General features: G+C 48.9%; 1 protein-coding gene across 1 annotated transcript in view; it reads left to right on the top strand.

Moving 5' to 3' along the window:
- The window catches only part of LOC107120180 (GDNF family receptor alpha-4-like), a gene marked incomplete at its 5' end in the record, with an annotated part of 64,768 nt that overhangs the window by 21,730 nt on the left and 23,305 nt on the right, over nucleotides 1–19,733 (top strand). Inside the window, 3 exons of the mRNA XM_015422826.1 lie at nucleotides 9,925–10,005; nucleotides 12,973–13,072; nucleotides 17,792–17,912. Of these exons, the coding sequence (XP_015278312.1) occupies nucleotides 9,925–10,005; nucleotides 12,973–13,072; nucleotides 17,792–17,912 (302 nt within the window). The remainder of the gene's footprint in view (nucleotides 1–9,924; nucleotides 10,006–12,972; nucleotides 13,073–17,791; nucleotides 17,913–19,733) is intronic.

Raw genomic sequence — 19,733 nt, 5'->3', positions numbered from 1 at the left:
AAAAATTCTACTTTGTGAGCGACCGGCGTTAAAGTTGTGAGCGAGCTATTTGGCTTGCTGCGTAAATTTGTTTGCTCTGGAACCCTCTTTCCTGAGCGAAGACAAAAACGTGCGAGCTGGAGGCTAAAAAACAGAGAGCTGGCTCACACTCACTCGGCTTAGAGGGAACATCGACTAGGACAGCCTCGTTTTGACATCTAAGCATGGTTTGGTGCAGAAAAAGGTGGACAGGGGGTCGCCCAGAAGTCTCCCGTTTTTTTCAAGGTTCTGTTCCTTGTCCTGCACTACCTGGAACCCTTTCAGAAGAGGGTTTCCGACACGGTGCCCGACACCTTTCCTGGTGCATAACAAGTGTTTTTGAGGAAGTGGGTGGAGCCAGGAGGAGTTTTTGCCCAGCAAGGCTCCTGATAGGCCACTAGAGATTTGATTGGCGGTGCAGATTAAAATATTGGCATCTTCCACCAACCTGGATATTGGCAGCTTCCACCAATCAGAATCCTGGCTGGGCAAAAGCCGCACTTGGCCCTGCTCAGTTTCTAAGGGTAAACAGCAAAATACAGCCATGATACAGACACCCTGTGAGCAGTGTTCCCTCTAAGCTGAGTTAGTGTGAGCTAGCCCAATATTTTTTAGCCTCCGGATCACACATTTTTGTCTCAGCTCAGGGAGGGTGGCTCCAGAGCAAACTAATTTATGCAGCAGCCAATTCGTTCAGTCACAGCTTTAATGCCAGTAGCTCACAAAGTAGAATTTTTGCTCACAAGACTCCACAGCTTAGAGGGAGTATTGTCTGTGAGGTAGGTGGGGCTGAGAGCAATGCTCCCTCTAAGCTGTGGAGTATTATGAGCAAAAATTCTAATTTGTGAGCTACTGGCATTAAAGTTGTGAGCAAGCGATTTGGCTGCTCCATAAATTAGTTTGCTCTGGAGCTGTCCTTCCTGAGCTAAGACAAAAATATGTGAAATGGAGGCTAAAAAAACTGTGAGCTAGCCCACACTCACTCAGCTTAGAGGGAACACTCCATTTCTCCATTTCTCCATTAGCCTCCATTTCTCTCAGCTCTCTTGAGAACTGCCCTTGAGCGAACAGCTCTGAAAGAGCTTGTAACTGACCCAAGGTCACACCAGCAGCTGCATGTGGAAGAGTGGGGAAATCAAACCCGGTTCTCCCAGATCAGAGTCCGTGCTCCTAACTAGTACACCAGACTGGCTCCATGCAGCCCAGCTTGTCCTCTCACGATTCTTCCCAACCTTTCTTCAAGTGTTAAGAATCGGGACTCCAAAGTTGTTCCCCTCTGAAATTGCCGGTTTCTCCTGCGCCCCCTCCCCCCAAAACATACAATTGATGGATGAGTCTCGGAGAAAAGAAGCAAGACAATACTGACTTGTTTTTTCACCTGCACGCCCTCCAGAGACCGTAAAAGCTTCCAAGAAGCCATTTATACAATCAATTATCAAAGCCCGTGCCCTGGGAATTTGTGGAGCGTATTATTTACTCAACACCGAAGAATGCGAAGGTTTCATTCTGGGTACATGAGTATCTGCAAGCGCCAGTGAAATTGTCTGAAGATAAAAAAGCAGACACACTGTTACATACACAATTACCCTGATTCAAGGACAGCAGCCCAAGTGTCAAACGGGTGCATGGGCACGCACCCTCCCTGCTAGGCGCAAACAGAGATGTTTCAGGAAAGGATCTCAAATACAGCCCAGAGGTCGGCAGGTGCAGTGCTGTTTCCTTCTTTTGCGCTGTAAGGGTGCTTCAAAAGCAAGAAGACTTGAAGGGGAAGGTGTCAACAACTGGACGTCCAAAGTCATTAGACCCACAGTGATCTCAAACGAAGGCACAAACAGAGAAAATGAAGATCGTATGTCTTATCCCATCCTTGAAATACAAATTGACTGCACTGCCTCAATTTGCCTTGGGGACCTGCAGGGACGGGAGAGAGCATTTAACCCTCAAACCTCCATTCACTGTTGCTGTCCAAAACTAGGCCCTCAGTTTGCTTTTAGACTTTTAAAGGAGAAAATGAGCATCTTTTAAAAACTCCCAATCTTTCCTTCAAAATGCTAGCAGGAAAGCAAGGAGCCATGTTCCAAACAGTGATACTGGTAGGAGGTTAAAGGGTTAAACTACCCCTAGCTACCCTCACGGCCCCAAGGAACAACTGAGGCTGTGCAAGCCTGCAGTTTCCATTTTGGTGGGCAGAATGAGACAGGTGGTATTCATTTCATCTATTTAAACCCAGAGACAGCGGGCAAGAGAGAGAGACTACACTTAAAGCATACATACCCATGGAGTTGCCTTGTACTGAATCAGACCCTTGGTCAGTATTGTCTCCTCAGACTGGCAGCAGCTCTCCAAGTTCTCAGACAAGAGGTCTTTCACGTCATCTGCTGCCTGGTCCTTTTAACTGGAGATGCTGGGGATTGAATAGGGTTCTCGACCTCTGGGTGGTGTCTGGAGATCTCATAAGAACATAAGAGAAGCCATGTTGGATCAGGCCAATGGCCCATCCAGTCCAACACTCTGGGTCACACTGGGGCCATCAGGAGGTCCACCAGCAGGACCAGGACACTAGAAGACCTCCCACTGTTGCCCCCCCCAAGCACCAAGAAGACAGAGCATCACTGCCCCAGACAGAGTGTTCCATCTATATACCTTGCGACAGCTCATGGACCTCTGCTCTGTACATTTCTCCAATCCTCTCTTGAAGCTGCCTGTGCTTGTAACTTCCTGCAGCAGTGATTTCCATGTGTTAATTACTCTTTGCTCCTAACCACTACACCAAACTGTTCTTTGTGGGTAGGTCTTTGTAGGAACGCCCTGCTGGAGCAGCACAAAAGGACCGTTCTATTCTGTTTCCTACGGTAGCCTTCCCCCACTGCTTAACTGGTGTTCAGGGGTATACTGCTTCAGACCAGGGAGGCTCCATTTAGCTAACTGCCCTGAATAGCCATTGATGGAGCTCTCCTCTCTGAATTTCTCAAATCCCCTTTTAGAGCCCTCTAAAGTTAATGGGCACCAGAAAACCCCGTGGCAGTGAGTTCCATGAGTACTGTGGAAATAAGGCCTCTCCCTCATCCACCGAAACGTATTCCCGATTTGTTTAACTGGGTGGCCCTTCCTCATGGTTTCTAACAGAAGCAGACAGTGGACGTAAAAAGTGCCATCAGGTTGCAGCTGATTTGTGATGCCCCCAGCCAGTCTTCCTTGGTGGTCTCCCATCCAAGACTAATGGAGACCCCAGGAAGGGTCTTTCAAGGCAAGTGAGAAGCAGAGGTGGTTGGCCCTTGGCTTCCTCTGCAGAGTCTTCCTTGGTGGTCTCCCGTCCACATACCAGCCCTGCTTAGCTTCTGAGATCCGGTGAGAGCAGAAAATACTGTGCTGACTTCCCTCCCGTATGTGTGTATGTGTGTGTGTGTGCATTAAGAGCACTCAGGTCGCTTCCGGCTTACGATGAGCCTATGAATTAATGACCACCAAAACATCCTGTTGCTCACAGCCTTGCTCGGGTCTTGCAAACTGAGAGCCCTCATGGCTTCCTTGACTGAATCATGCAAGACCTAAACATAGGCCAATTTGCCTCATTTGTTAGAATTGCCTTCCTTCAGAGTAGACGTAAGCCAGCTCAGAGGATTGGGCCATGTGTGCATGCAAAATATCCCCCATCCACCCCCCCATCCCCCGTAGCATCTCTGGGAGCCTTACTAGAGATGCCAAAGAAAGAAGAAGAAGAAGAAGAAGCCCAGGAAGGGTCTTTCAAGGCAAGTGAGAAGCAGAGGTGGTTGGCCCTTGCCTTCCTCTGCAGAGTCTTCCTTGGTGGTCTCCCGTCCACATACCAGCCCTGCTTAGCTTCTGAGATCCGGTGAGAGCAGAAAATACTGTGCTGACTTCCCTCCCGTATGTGTGTGTGTGCGCGCACGTTAAGAGCACTCAGGTCGCTTCCGACTTACAATGGCAAGGGAGAAGCAGAGGTGGTTGACCATTGTCTTCCTCTGCAGAGTCTTCCTTTGTGGTCTCCTGTCCAAGACTTATGGTGACCCCAGGAAGGGGCTTTCAAGGCAAGTGAGAAGCAGAGGTTTTTGGCCACTGTGTTTTTGGCCACTGTGTGACACAAATTGTTTGGCTGGATGGGCCATTGGCCTGATCCCGCATGGCTTCTCTAATGTTCTTATGTCTGAGGCAGTGATGCTCTGTATTCTTGGTCCTTAGAGAGCAACAGTGGGAGGGCTTCTGGAGTTCTGGCCCTGCTGGTGGACCTCCTGATGGGCCCTGGGTTTCGGCCACTGTGTGACACAAAGTGTTGGAGTGGCTGGGCCATTGGCCTGATGCACCATGGCTTCTCTTATATTCTTATGTCCGGGGCAGTAATGCTTTGTCTTCTCGGGGCTTGGGGGGCAACAGTGGGAGGGCTTCTAGAGTTCTGGTCCTGCTGGTGGACCTCCTGATGGCCCCTGGGGTTTGGCCACTGCGTGACCAAGAGTGTTAGACTGGATGGGTCATTGGCCTGATCCACCATGGCTTCTCTTATATTCTTATGTCTGGGGCAGTGATGCTCTGTATTCTTGGTGCTTGGGGGGCAACATTGGAAGGGCTTCTGGAGTTCTGGCCCTGCTGGTGGACCTCCTGATGGCCCCTGGGTTTTGGCCACTGCGTGACACAGAGTGTTGGACTGGATGGGCCATTGGCCTGATCCAACATGGCTTCTCTTATGTTCTCATGCCAGTCTCCAGGTGGGACCTCAGGATCCCCCGGAATTCCAGCTCATTTCCAAACTACTGAGATCAGTTCCCCCTGGAGAAAATGGATGCTTTGGAGGGTGAACTCTGTGGCACTGTACCCCACTGAGGTCCCTGTCCTCCCCAGGCTCCACACCCCAATCTCCAGGAATTCCCCAGTCTGGATCTGGCAACCCAACCCCCGTCCCCCACCGGAGGTCAGGGGGGACTTTGCCGCAACGCTAGCCCATACGCTGCTCCAGATAAATGTTTCATCCTCCTCAGGAGGGAGGCTTTGTTTAGGTTATTTTAACATTTACAAAACTATTTGCCTCGATAATACCAGGCGAGATGAGTCGGCCCACTGGAGCATTCTACGGTCCTCGGAGCAGATGAAAGGGGAACAAGTGATGGAATATAATTAGCTCGACGTCTTCTGCAGAGAAGTTCCTGCCAGGTCTGGATGTCATTATCGCCGGGCTCCGCTACAAAAGGGCACCCAACAATGAGAAAGAGATGAGATAGGTGGGGGGAGGTATCGGCAAACAAAGGGCTTTGTTGCAAGCGCACACGGCCTAATAAAGCCAATTGGGGGGAGGGAAGATGGGGGGGAAGAGGCAGGAGCCTTTAAAAGATGGTCAGGAGGTTCAGTGGCCAACCACAGCTCAGGTGAGCCACACTTCCTGTGTCACAGTGGAAGAGCCTCTGTTTGGCATGCAAAAGGTCCCAGGTTCAATGTTCCCTCTAAGCTGTGGAGTCTTGTGAGCAAAAATTCTACTTTGTGAGCTACTGGCATTAAAGTTGTGAGCAGGCAATCTGACTACTGCAGAAATCAGTTGGCTCTGGAGCCATCCTTCCTGAACGAAGACAAAAATGTGTGAGCAGAAGGTTAAGAAATGGTGAGCTAGCTCACACTAACTCAGCTTAGAGGGAACACTGCCCAGGTTCAATCCCCGGCATCTCCAGTCAAAAGGATCAGGTAGCAAGCTTTACTCTGCTATGGTTAGACCTCACCTAGAGTATTGTGTTCAGTTTTGGGCACCACGGTTTAAGAAGGATCAGGGGTCATTTCCTAGAAAAAGAGGTGCAGGAGCTCATTAGCATAACCCATTAGCACAACTGATTTGCATGACACACCCCCTGACATCACCGGAAGTGTGTCAGAAGGCAACACCCACCGCTCAGGCTCCACTGGACTGTTTGGGATTGCTAGCTACTGGGGGGGACAGACACACAGATCCTTATGCTCCTCGTGGCCCGGGGCTGCTAAGGAACAGGGGGCGGGGCTTGTTGCATGTGCCCGCCCCCTGGGCTCTTTACTGCCGGAGCTCCGCTCCTGTGCACTCCTGCAGGAAATGACCCCTGAGTAAATACAAAACCTACAGGTGCCCATATTTGGGGGTTATTTAGGAGACAGGCACCAGCAGCTCCACTGCATTTTTAGTGCAATTGGCTAAAAAAACAAACACTCCAGCCCTCTAGAAAAATTTGCCGAAGGAAATAATGGGGCCAAATAATATCAGAATCTTGGGGGGGCACAGAAAACCGGGGAAACCAATGTTTTTTCAGCTCCCCGATATTTGGATCTGGAAAATACAAGTTTTTCAAGCTGGACATACCTAATGAAAGCTTGTTGAGTGATGGCCGAAATGCATCTGGCCTACTGGTTTTTTATGAGATATTCACATATTTGATTCATGTTCAGTTGAAGTGCAAGTTCTATAGGTTGGATTTTAGCATTTCTTATTAATCTATCTTGTTTTTATGCTAATGAGTTGTGCTAATGAGGTCCTGCACCTCTTTTGCTACGAAATGACCCCTGCCAAGAAGGATATTGCAGAAAAGGTAAACTTACATTTCTTCAAGGAGATCCAGTTCACATTCAGGTTGCAGTCGAAAGGAAAGAAAGACGCCGAATCTATAATACTTTCCCTGTCACAAATGGCCAGCTTGCCAGCATCATGTGTGTAGGAATATGAGGACATTGTCTCTACAGGAGAGACCTGCAGAGACGTGCGTCTCCGTGGAAGGCCATGTGCAGAGAGGGAGGGGACATAGAGAGAGAGGAGGGGGTCAGAGGGCAGCTCCCAGGTTAAGACAAAGAGCAGCATCCCATTCAAGGAGATAACACCTATACATGCTTAGAGTGATGTAGAAGAAGAGAAGAGAGAGAAGAGAATGGATTTGTACCCCCGCCCTTCACACGGAGTCTCGGAGCAGCTTACAATCGCCTTCCTCTCCCCACAACAGACACCCTGTGAGGCGGGTGGGGCTGAGAGAGCTCGGAGAGAACTGTTCTTGAGAGAACAGCTCCGAGAGAACTTGTGACTGACCCAAGGTCACCCAGCTGGCTGCACATGGAGAAGTGGGGGATCGAAACCCGGTTCTCCAGATTAGAGTCCGCCGCTCTTGACCGCTACACCAAACTGGATCCCCCCCCCCAAATGTCCAGGCATGTTGAGCCCCTCACTCCAACTCGGAGTCAGGGGGAAGTTGTTGCTTTCGGGAAGTTGTTGCCCATTTTGTCATCAAGAATGGAGTCGCGTTTTTAACAGTGGCAATCTAAGGAGATCTCGAAGTAGACGCCCTTTGGGGTGAGAATCCCCCTTCGCTGCCGTCATATTTTGAGCCCCCCAACGCTCCAATAGGAAAGGGGGAAAGAACTAAACTGGTAGAGAAACAGTGGGGGTGGGGATGAGAGACAAACAGAAGCCCTGAATCAATAGACAACCTCAGGCGGGCAGGATTGATCCAAACCGCCCCCCCCCCTTACAGTCATTATTTAGACCATCAAGCAGAAAGCCTCCATTTACAATCATCGATTTTAATCAATTTTCCCTTGGGTCCCTCTATTATTTTCCAAAGAAAGCCGAACCGTGATTTGTTGATATAACCATTAAAAACATGTTGATTTACAACTGTGTGGAGTTTCTCGGCGGCTTCAATATAAGTCCGTCCCATCCCCCCCCCGCAACCAAGGCGGGCATACCATAACAATATGCGTTTATTTGACCAATTATAGATTTCCCCCCTCCCTCCCAGAGTTTTATACACTGCCCTTTTTGGTGTGTTTTTTTTTTACTGTTTTTCCCCAAAAACAGTGGATGGTAAATCACTTATTGTTGAAAATAGTTCTCTCTCTCCCTGACTGGCGAGAGAGAAAGTACTGAATGCTATAGAAGGCTATAATACAAAAAAAAGGTAAAAGGTAAAGGTAAAGGTTCCCTTGCTCAAAAGCCAGTCGAATCCGACTCTAGGGTTGCGGTGCTCATCTCCGTTTCAAAGCCGAAGAGCCAGCGCTGTCCGAAGACGTTTCCGTGGTCACATGGCCGGCATGACTAAACACCAAGGCGCACGGAACGCTGTTCCCTTCCCACTGAAGTGGTACCTATTTATCTACTTGCAATTCCTTGCTTTCAAACTGCTAGGTTGGCAGGAGCTGGGACTAGAGACGGGAGCTCACTCCGTCATGCAGAACACTTGGGTCTCGAACTGCTGAACTACCGACCTTCCACAGCCTGCAGTTCAGCATCTTAACCACTTGAGCCACCGCAGCTCCAAAAACAAAAACAGGAAGGGTTGATAAACTGGCCTGTGAAAAACACACCCGGTTCTCTTCCTCCTGTGACCTTGTTCACACCTAGCATTGCCAAATCTAGGCAGGGGATTCCTGGAGGTTTGTGGGTGGAGCCTGGAGAGGTCAGAGTTCGAGGAGGGGAGGGTACTGACATCGTGGGGTCCCGCCTCCGAAGCAGCCATTTTCTCCAGGGGACCAGGTCTCTGTTGTCTGGAGTCCAGAATCTGAAAAGGTTAGTCAAATAGAAAAGAGGGCCAACAATAAAAGCTTGATATATATATATACTAGAAATAATGCCCTTTGCGGAAATAAATACAACGAGATCTAGAAAGAGGCTCTGGGAGAGTGCTCTGGCTTTGGGCAAACAGTGTCAGTTTCCTGTGGCGACCTCAGCAGGGTTTAATGACAGAGTCCACTGTTTTCTCCAGAGGGACTGATCTCTGCTACCTGAAGAGCATTTGTATGTTTGAGTTATCTGTAGCCCTCACCTGGAGAGTGGTAACCATTGTTACCCATTCTCCTCTCCCCTATGAGGTATGTTATGCAACTGAAAATCCCAACTGCCTTGCGGGGGGGGGGAGTTTGAGGTGTGGAATGGACTGAAGTCCAATCAGCTTCCATATGCAAAAGACCAGGTTGTCGCAGCAGTTGTGGTGTGGGCGGGACCCGGGCTTTGCCTTCTGATTGGTGGCGATATATGCTGAGGAGCAGTGCCATCAGCCATACACTAAGGGAGTGCATTTTAGAATTAGAACCTTGGCACCCACTATTCAATTATATATAAGGACAGATTCTGGAGCCCTCCCTTCCTGAGCTAAGGCAAAAATGTGTGAGCCAGAGGCTAAAAAACTGTGAGCCAGCTCACACTAACTCAGCTTAGAGGGAACACTGGACCTGACACGTTTCGGCCTGCATAGGCCTTCCTCAGAGGTCAAACACAGTGAGGAACACATGGGCTTATATAATAGTACAGTACAATCATACAGATATAAAATATAAATACAAGAAGGGACCAGAAGAAAATTGTTCCAAAATGAAACCGCTAGGCACAGAATAAAAGTACAAATGAGGCCTCCACAGACGCAATCACATGCCAAGTAGTGTTTCACTGGTAATAATTTCTGGTCCAGAAAGTGCCTTCCTATGATTGTTTAGCCAAAGTGTCCTCAGTAGAATTGTCCTTAGGCAAAGAGCACAACTTGGCATGTGATCGAATCTTTGGAGGCCTGTGTTTGACCTCTGAAGAAGGCCTATGCAGGCCGAAACACGTCAGGTCAAGTCCATTCGCCCTTGTGTGTGAGATTCTGGTATTTTTACATGAGGTGTGATTGGGCCCTTATATATTTTAAAATTCTTTGTTAATCAATACATGTATCTTTTTATATACTATACATATATTAAGCTTTTATCGTTGGCCCTCTTTTCTATTTGACTAACCTTTTCAGGTTCTGGATCCCAGGTTTCTAGGTTCAGTTCCACCACCACTCTGTTGTCAGAAGACCAGTTGTAACTCTGGGAGGTCTCCAGTTCCCACCTGGAGGTTAGCAACCCAAGCCACATCCCATGCCATCCATATATTGACTGAGGAACCGCCTTTTTCCCCAGCGATGTCTCTGCTTTCTGCAGGTATGAATGTGATGGAGAGCTCCCCTTACGAACCCTTCGTGAGAGGCTTTGACTACGTCCGGCTGGCTTCCATCACTGCAGGTACGGGCTTTGCGCGCGAGCATTTCTGCTGTCTCTCTTGGCTCTCTCACCCACCCTGCGCTCCTGTCAGGAATCCTTTTCATCCATCGGCCCGAGTCTCTCCTAACCGAGATGCCTGACACCCCACCAGACCCTGTGCTACTGTCAGACAGTCATTTCAACTCAAGGGGCCACAAAGATAGAAGAAGAAGAGGAAGAAGAAGGAGGAGGAGGAGGAGGAGGGGGAGGAGACTGGACTTCTACACCACCCTTCACTACCCGAAGGAGTCTCAGAGCGGCTTACAATCTCCTTCCCCTCCTCTCCCTACAACAGACACCCTGTGAGGTAGGTGAGGCTGAGAGAGCTCTCTCGAGAACTGCCCTTGAGAGAACAGCTCTGAGAGAACTATGGCTTGCCCAAGGTCACACCAGCAGCTGCAAGTGGAGGTGTGGGGAATCAAACCCGGTTCCCCCAGGTTAGAGTCCGCACCTCTAACCACTACACCAAATTTTCTAGTGAGCCAGCGGTGAAACTGGGGGTAAATGCTGCATACCGGAGAGCCAGTTTGATGTAGTGGTTAAGAGTGGCGGCCTGTAATCTGGAGAACCAGGTTTGATTTCGCGCTCTTCCACATAAAGCCTGCTGGGTGACCTTGGGTCAGTCACGGCTGTCTCAGAGCTCTCTCAGCCCCACGTACCTCACAGGGTGTGGGGAGAGGAAGGGAAGACTATTGTAAGCCACTCTGAGATTCCTTCGGGTAGTGAAGACCTCCCGCACCAAGAATACAGAGCATCCCTTGCCCCAGAGCCCCTATCTATACCTTGTGGCTAATAGCCACTGATGGACCTCTGCTCCAGATGTTTATCCAATTCCCTTTTGAAGCCGCCCATGCTTGTAGCCGCCACCACTTCCTGTGGCAGTGAGTTCCATGTGTTAATCACTCTTTGGGTGAAGAAGGACTTTCTTTTATCCATTTTAACCCAACTGCTCAGCAATTTCATGGAGTGCCCACAAGTTCTTGTATTGTGAGAAAGGGAGAAAAGTACCTCTTTCTCTACCTGCTCTTTCCCATGCATAATCTTCCAGTCCTCCGAAATTGAAAAAAAATGTGCACTACCTGCAAATAGGGTTGCCAACAAGACGTGGGGGCTGAAGACCCCCCAGAATTACAGCTGAGCTCCAGATGACAGAGTTCAGCTTCCCTGGAGAAAGTATGCAAACCACCAAAAACAAACGCTGTATAAATAAAGTATCAGACTACAATGGATGCACAGCGTATGCAAGTATGCAAGCCACCCAAAAAATACTGTACAAATAAAGGGTCAGACCACAAATGGTGTCTTTAAAATGAATTCGTATTTTCTTCTCCAGTCCTTTTTCACAGAAGTTACTAACCGCTCCCTTTTTGTCTCTAAACACAGTCACAAACAATGCTCCCTCTAAGCGGTGAAGCAAAAATTCTACTTGTGAGCAAAAACTCTACTTTGTGACCCGCTGGCATTAAAGTTGTGAGTGGGCGACTTGGCTGCTGCATCAGTTCGTTTGCTCTGGAGCCCTCCTTCCCGAGCTGAGACGAAAATGTGTGAGCCGGAGGCTAAAAAACTGTGAGCTAGCTCACACTAACTCAGCTAAGAGGGAATATTGGTCACAAATGAAGTGGCTATGGATTGCCTAGTTTGCCCCTCCGTTTCCTCTGACTTCTTCAGGCTGCTCTCTCATCAATGGTAGAGCCCCCAAAGCTCTAGAAGTTAAGTCTGACTTGGCATCAGTTTACTCTGACTGGGCCCAGCAAGGGAGCTGAATTGAAGCAAGATATTCTGCCACGTCAGAGTTAACGTTTAGGGCTTTGGGGGCTCCACCATTGAGACAGCGGCCTGAAGAAGTCAGAGGAAACGGACAGCGACCTAGGCGATCCACAGTCACTTCATTTGTGACTCCGTTTAGAGACAAACAGGGAGTGGTTAGTAACTTCTGCGAAAAAGGACTGCGAAAGAAAATACAGATTCATTTTAAGGAAACAGTTTGTTGTCTGATACTTTATTTGTACAGGGTTTTTTTTGGGGGGGTGGTTTGCATACTCGAATACACTGTGACCGATTTCACACAAGAGCTGCGCTGCAGTCGCGCCTCCCTTTGCCCCACTTCTATTGGTCAATTTCCCACTCGAAGCCGCGCAGCTACATTTTGACCCACGGCTTCGCCCAATTTTCCCCACGGTTTCATGATCCTCAGGGCTTTTTTTGTAGAAAAAGCCCAGCAGGAACTCATTAGCAAAATAGGCCACACCCAACAGCAGGAACTCATTAGCATATTGGGCCACACCCCTGACAGCACAGCTCATTAGCACATTAGGCCGCACCCCCATGTTACCAGAAGTGTGGTTATCCAGCCACACCCACCTTTCCCTTCTTCTTCTGTTTACCTTGTTTGTTGTCGAAACCCAGGGCTTTTTTAATAGAAGGAACTCCTTTGCATGTTAGGCCACACACCCCTAATGTAGCCAATCCTAATGAGTCTCTGCTGTTGGGTGTGGCTTATTATGCTAATGAGTTCCTGCTGGGTGTGGCCAACTTGGAAGCCAGCTGGAACTCCGTTCCTGCCCAAAAATAGCCCTGATGATCCTTAAAAACCAGGATCAGGAAACCGCGGAGGAAATCAGGCGAAGCCGCAGGTCAAAATGCGGCCTCGCGGCTTCGAGTGGGAAATTTGACCAATAGAAGCGGGGCAAAGGGAGGCGTGACCGCGGCGCAGCTCTTGTGTGAAATCGGTCACAGTGTATTCGAGTATGCAAACCACCCCCCCAAAAAAAACCCTGTACAAATAAAGTATCAGACAACAAACTGTTTCCTTAAAATGAATCTGTATTTTCTTTCGCAGTCCTTTTTCGCAGAAGTTACTAACCACTCCCTGTTTGTCTCTAAACGGAGTCACAAATGAAGTGACTGTGGATCGCCTAGGTCGCTGTCCGTTTCCTCTGACTTCTTCAGGCCGCTGTCTCAATGGTGGAGCCCCCAAAGCCCTAAACGTTAACTCTGACGTGGCAGAATATCTTGCTTCAATTCAGCTCCCTTGCTGGGCCCAGTCAGAGTAAACTGATGCCAAGTCAGACTTAACTTCTAGAGCTTTGGGGGCTCTACCATTGATGAGAGAGCAGCCTAAAGAAGTCAGAGGAAACGGAGGGGCAAACTAGGCAATCCATAGCCACTTCATTTGTGACCAATGTTCCCTCTTAGCTGAGTTAGTGTGAGCTAGCTCACAGTTTTTTAGCCTCCGGCTCACACATTTTTGTCTCGGCTCAGGAAGGAGGGGCTTCAGAGCAAACTAATTGATGCAGCAGCCAAGTCGCCCGCTCACAACCTTAATGCCAGCGGCTCACAAAGTAGAGACAAAAAGGGAGCGGTTAGTAACTTCTGTGAAAAAGGACTGGAGAAGAAAATACGAATTCATTTTAAAGACACCATTTGTGGTCTGACCCTTTATTTGTACAGTATTTTTTGGGTGGCTTGCATACTTGCATACGCTGTGCATCCATTGTAGTCTGATACTTTATTTATACAGCGTTTGTTTTTGGTGGTTTGCATACTTTCTCCAGGGAAGCTGAACTCTGTCATCTGGAGCTCAGCTGTAATTCTGGGGGGTCTTCAGCCCCCACGTCTTGTTGGCAACCCTATTTGCAGGTAGTGCACATTTTTTTTCAATTTCGGAGGACTGGAAGATTATGCATGGGAAAGAGCAGGTAGAGAAAGAGGTACTTTTCTCCCTTTCTCACAATACGAGAACTTGTGGGCACTCCATGAAATTGCTGAGCAGTTGGGTTAAAATGGATAAAAGAAAGTCCTTCTTCACCCAAAGAGTGATTAACACATGGAACTCACTGCCACAGGAAGTGGTGGCGGCTACAAGCATGGACGGCTTCAAAAGGGAATTGGATAAACATCTGGAGCAGAGGTCCATCAGTGGCTCTTAGCCACAAGGTATAGATAGGGGCTCTGGGGCAAGGGATGCTCTGTCTTCTTGGTGCTTGGGGGGGGGGTGTCAACAGTGGGAGGGCTTCTAGTGTCCTGGCCCCACTGCTGGACCTCCTGATGGCACTGGTATTTCTGGCCACTGTGTGACACAGAGTGTTGGACTGGAAGGGCCTTTGGCCTGATCCAACACTGGCTTCTCTCTTATGTTCTTATGAAAGAGCGACTGCATTTAGAGGTTCCGATAAACCACTGAACTGAATGCTGGGTAGGTCGGCCTACGTTGGGCTGGGAAATTCCTGAACATTTTGTGGTGGAGAGGCTTCAGGAGTAGAACTGCCAAGTCTAGATCGGGAAATTCCTGGAGATTTTAGGGTTGAAGCCTGGGAAGGTCAAGATTTCAGTCAGGGAGGGACCTCAGTGGGGTCTAATACTATAGAGCCCACCGTCTAAAGCAGCCATTTTCTCCAGGGGGACTGATCTGTATACCCCGGAGACCAGTTGTAATTCCAGGAAATCTCTGGCCACCACCTGGAGACTGGTGACCCTATTGTGGAAGGAGCAACCTTAGCAAGGAATAAAGCCATACAGCTCACCCTCTGAAGCAGCCATTTTCACCGAGGGAAATTAACTCTGCTGCTTGGTGTCGTGGTTGTGTGTGCGGACTCTAATCTGGGAGAACCGGGTTTGATTCCCCACTCCTGGCTGGATGACCTTGGGCAAGCCCTAGTTCTGACAAGAGCTGACAAGAGCTGTTCTTGAAAAAAGAGCAGTTTCTGTCAAGAGCTCTCTCAGCCCCACCTACCTCACAGGGTGTCTGTTGTGGGGAGGGGAAGGGAAAGGAGTTTGTAAGCCGCTCTGAGACTTCCTCCTCCTCCTCCTCCTCCTCCTCTTCTTCTTCTTCTTCTTCTTCTTCTTCATCAGCTGTAATCCCAGGAGTTCTCTAGGCCCCACCTGGAGGCTGGCAAACCTACCGATAGGGCTTCCCAAACTCTCGCTTCTTACAGGAGTTTCGGAACCCAATTGAGAACTTGCTTATGAAGACACCCAGGGGGAGGCGGAGAGAGGAGGCATTTACTGCTTCTGGCAGGGCTGCCAACTCCGGTTGGGAAATCCCTGGGGATTTGGGGGTGGAGTTTGGGGAGGGGCCTCTAATACCATAGAATTCAGCCTCCAAAGCAGCCATTTCTGGGCAGGTGAGCTGTGGATTTTCTGCGCTGTACAGGAGGGGTGGCCGAGATGACCCTTGGGATTCCCTTCCAGCCCCACTCCACCACATGCAGCTGCTGGATGACCTTGGGCAAGCCACAGTTCTCTCAGAGCTGTTCCGGAAAGAGCTCTCTCAGCTCCACCTACCTCACAGGGTGTCTGTTGTGGGGAGAGGAAGGGAAAGGAGTTTGTGAGCCGCTCTGAGACTTCGAGCGAAGGGTGAGGTATACATTCAACTCCTTCTCCTCCTTCTCCTCCTCAACTAAGCAATTAAAAGATACTGCTAGCACTTCACGATATTGAAATGTTTTATAATGGAATTGTTTTTAGATGATTTTATGATAATTCCAACTGTATTTATGCATTCACTTTTATGTAAGCCGCCCTTCACTACCCGAAGGTGTCTCAGAGCGGCTCACAAACTCCTTTCCCTTCCTCTCCCCACAACAGACACCCTGTGAGGTAGGTGGGGCTGAGAGAGCTCTGACAGAAACTGCTCTTTTTCAAGGACAGCTCTGACAGAACTACGGCTTGCCCAAGGTCATCCAGCCAGGTGCAAGTGGAGGAGTGGGGAATCAAACCCGGTTCTCCCAGATTAGAGTCCGCACACTTAACCACGACACCAAACTGGGAAACCTCGGACTTCCAAAATCTGCCAGCAGAGACATCCCGTTACCACCTGACAGGACTGATCCGGGTGCCACTGGTGTCCGTAAACAACTGCACAGGAAATGGCAATATCAGGGAGAGGGGGGGGGTAACTGTGGCCAAGATGGCTGCAGCAGCCCCCCCCCTCTTCACCTCTCCCTCTCGCACCCCCTGTGCTTTCCTCTGTTCCCCACCACCGTGTTTGCAAGGACAGGAGAGCCCACTGGCAGATTGTCCGTGGTGGATTGATAAGCCCACTCAGGGCCAAGGGCGTTGCAGTCAAAAAGCCGTTTTTCTTCTTTGGCAAAAGGAAGGACAAAGGAACAATTTATTTTTACACTCTCTGCTGATGCCTGGGATGGACAGCCAGCCCGGCCTGCAACCTCCCCATGCTGATTTATCAGCTGAGAGCCAGTTTGGTGTCGTGGTTCACCAAACTGACTCTAATCTGGGAGAACCGGGTTCGATTCCCCACTCCTCCACTTGCACCCGGCTGGATGACCTTGGGCAAGCCGTAGTTCTGACAAGAGCTGTTCTTGAAAAAGAGCAGCTTCTCTCAGAGCTCTCTCAGCCCCACCGACCTCACAGGGAGGGTGTCTGTTGTCGGGAGGGGAAGGGAAAGGCGTTTGTGAGCCGCTCAGAGACTCCTTCGGGTAGTGAAGCGCTTACAAACTCCTTTCCCTTCCCCTCCCCACAACAGACACCCAGTGAGGTAAAAGAAGAAGAAGAAGAATAGATGGGATTTATACCCTGCCCTTCACTACCCAAAGGAGTCTCAGAGGGGTTTACAATCCCCTTTCCCTTCCTCTCCGGATAACAGACACCCTGTGAGGTAGGTGGGGCTGAGAGAGCTCTCCCGAGGTCACAATAGCAGCTGCATATGGAGGAGTGGGGAATCAAACCCAGTTTTCCCACACTCTAACCATTACACCAAACAGTGCTATTACAATAAAGGCAAAAGTTAAAAGTGATTATATATACTGAAGGTGTTATTATAATGTATTAATTATTTCCAATATTCCATATAAGACATTAAATACAAAAATATAGCTATATTTTAAGATTACAACAGCTACATTCTGCTCAGGATGTGAACTGCTTCACTCAATAGGGGGGGAAATTAGAGGGAACTTTGTTCACAGCATATATACCCATGTTTAAACATCTATGTACATGTATCTGAGAACTCTGATTGGGGTAGGTTGATAGAAGTATGTATACAGATGTTCCAAGGTTGCACGTAGGCTAGTAGCTCTGCAGATAGCTAGCATCTAATTTGTGTACCTGCATATTGTGTACCTATTACCCTATTCAAAGGGCACTTTTTTTTTTTTTTTGGAAAATGGGGCCAAAACTCTCAAGAGGGAAATGAAGTTTTCAATCTGTATACTGAAAACTTATGAACTTTTACACATTTTTAAAATAATTTTGTCAGAGGTTCTGGAACTCCATTCTGCCATGTTCCCCCAGAAAAAAAGCCCTGCCTATTCATATAAGTTGTTGTGAAGGACTGTCAAAGGTTAACATTCTAATTGAGTCTGAGAACCTTTGAGTGACATGCAGTTACCCTCCCAAACCCCACCCCCCAAATCTCCAGGAATTTTCCAACCCAGAGCTGGCAACCCTGCTTTGCATTACCCAGGACCTCCCTTTTGCACAACGAGATTCACCTTATTCAGCTCATGAGCAATGCTCCCTCTAAGCTGTGGGGTTTTGTGAGCAGAAATTCTACTTTGCGAGCTACCGGCATTCAAGTTGTGAGGGAGCGAGTTGGCTCCTGCATGAATCAGTTTGCTCCGGAGCCCTCCCTTCTTGAGCGGAGACAAAAAGGTGTGAGCCGGAGGCTAAAAAACTGAGCTAGCTCACACTGACTCAGCTTAGAGGGAACACTGCTCTGGAGCCCCTGCTGGGATCTGCTGGCTTATTTCCGCAGCAGATGGAAACAGCGGCTAACTCCTCACTGCCGTCTCTTGCTCCCCTCCAGATCCAGATACGCTGAATTCCAGTTTAACTGCCAGCCATCCACGCAGTCCGCGACGGGATGCCGGAGGGAGAACTTTGCAGCCTGTCTCTTGGCCTACACTGGAATCATTGGTATACGACAGGTTTTATTCAAGTTTGATGACTGAGGGGGTTGCAGTGACCCTGAAAATCTCAGAGCCCATTAATAGGAACAGGACTATGTTTTGCATTTGCTTCCTGAATGTCCCAGACTAGACCAAGCTCAGAAGCTAAGCAGGGTCGACAACTAGAATGATAAAAGGGTTGGAACACTTTCCCTATGAAGAGAGGTTAAAACTCTTGGGGGTCTAGCTTGGAGAAATGGCGGGTGAGGAGTGACATGATTGAGGTTCATAAGGTTATGCGTGGGATAGAGCAGGTAGAGAAAGAAGTCCCTTTCTCCCTTTCTCACAATACAAGAACTCCTGGGCACTCAATAAAATTGCTGAGCAGTCGGGTTAGAACAGATAAAAGGAAAAGAGTGATTAACACGTGGAATTCGCTGCCACAGGAGGTGGCGGCGGCTACAAGCACAGACAGCTTCAAGAGGGAATTGGATAAACATCTGGAGCAGAGGTCCATCAGCGGCTATTAGCCACAAGATATAGATAGGAAGTCTCGGTCTGGGGCAAGGGATGCTCTGTCTTCTTGGTGCTTGGGGGGGGGGGCAACAGTGGGAGGGCTTCTGGTGTCCTGGCCCCACTGCTGGACCTCCTGATGGCACCTGGTATTTTTGGCCACTGTGTGACAGAGTGTTGGACTAGGTGGGCCATTGGCCTGATCCAACATTGGCTTCTCTTATGTTCTTAATACTTGAATGAGAGACCACCAAGGAAGCCCAGGGCCAATACACAGAGGCAGACAATCTCTGCTCCTTTCTTGTCTGCAAAACCCCATGAGCAGTTGCCAGAGGTGCTTTGCAATTTGACAGCACTGAAGTATTTATTATATTTCCCACCGATCCTCCCTCCTCCACCCCGGAACATTCCTGTAAGCGGCTGAATTATTCAACCAGACAAGCATAGCCCACGATCCTTTGCAAAGCTTTAGAACACAATGAGATCTGTGTGCTTTGCTTTTAGATCTTTTTTTTTAAAAAAAGTATTTTGTCTTCCAACAACCGCAGCTGTCTTGCTCATACATAGATCCCCCAAATCAATTAAGCACACATGTAACACATTGCAGATGGAATTACACAGGACTCGTACGACGGGGGGGGGGGGGGTGCGTGGGACCCTGTGCAAATAACTCGTCACCTCAACCAGACAAAGAAGCATTTATGAATTGAAAGAGATATCCAGTTTTTTCCCTCCTTCAACCCTTCAGCCCATTGAGAAGCCCGAAATGACGATGTACAAGTAGGCAACCTAGTAAGAAACTCGCAAGGGTGTTTTCGTGGAACCATCTTTTGAGGATTTGGGGAGAAGTTAAGGTGGAATGCTATTAAAAAGACAGAGGGCTGCTGCCAAACATGGCGGTCTTGGGGGTCAGGTTCTCCCCTCCCCCTCTGTCAGGCCTAATTCTACTTACCCCGTCCCTTGAGGTTCATTTTCCCACCCCTGACAGACAATGATGCAAAGCTTGATGGGGAAACTCCAGTTGTAGGGATGGTAAAGCAGAGAGCAACTGGAATTAGACATCTGGCACGAGGCTGCCATTTTTGGTGGCAGCCTTGTGTTCTTTGCTCGGTGTGGTTCCATCCTTCGGAAAGAGAAAGGGAACAGCTGGCACACACCAGAACACAGCGTCTTTTCTTCAGCTGAAGAGAACTGAGCTTGACAAAAAGAGCCCTATAGACACCATCATATATATAGGGATGGGCACAAACTAGCTCACAAACATATGTTCGTGATGAATTTTCAGGTGGTTCATGGTTTGTGAACCAAGGTTCATGAGCTCAAGAATCACCACGAACTTCCCCGAAT

Source organism: Gekko japonicus, unplaced genomic scaffold, assembly GCF_001447785.1.
Source record: "Gekko japonicus isolate JY-2015 unplaced genomic scaffold, Gekko_japonicus_V1.1 scaffold4419, whole genome shotgun sequence".
NCBI lineage: Eukaryota > Metazoa > Chordata > Lepidosauria > Squamata > Gekkonidae > Gekko > Gekko japonicus.
The sequence above is the reverse complement of the archived record's forward strand: the minus strand, read 5'-3'. Positions and strand labels throughout refer to the sequence as shown.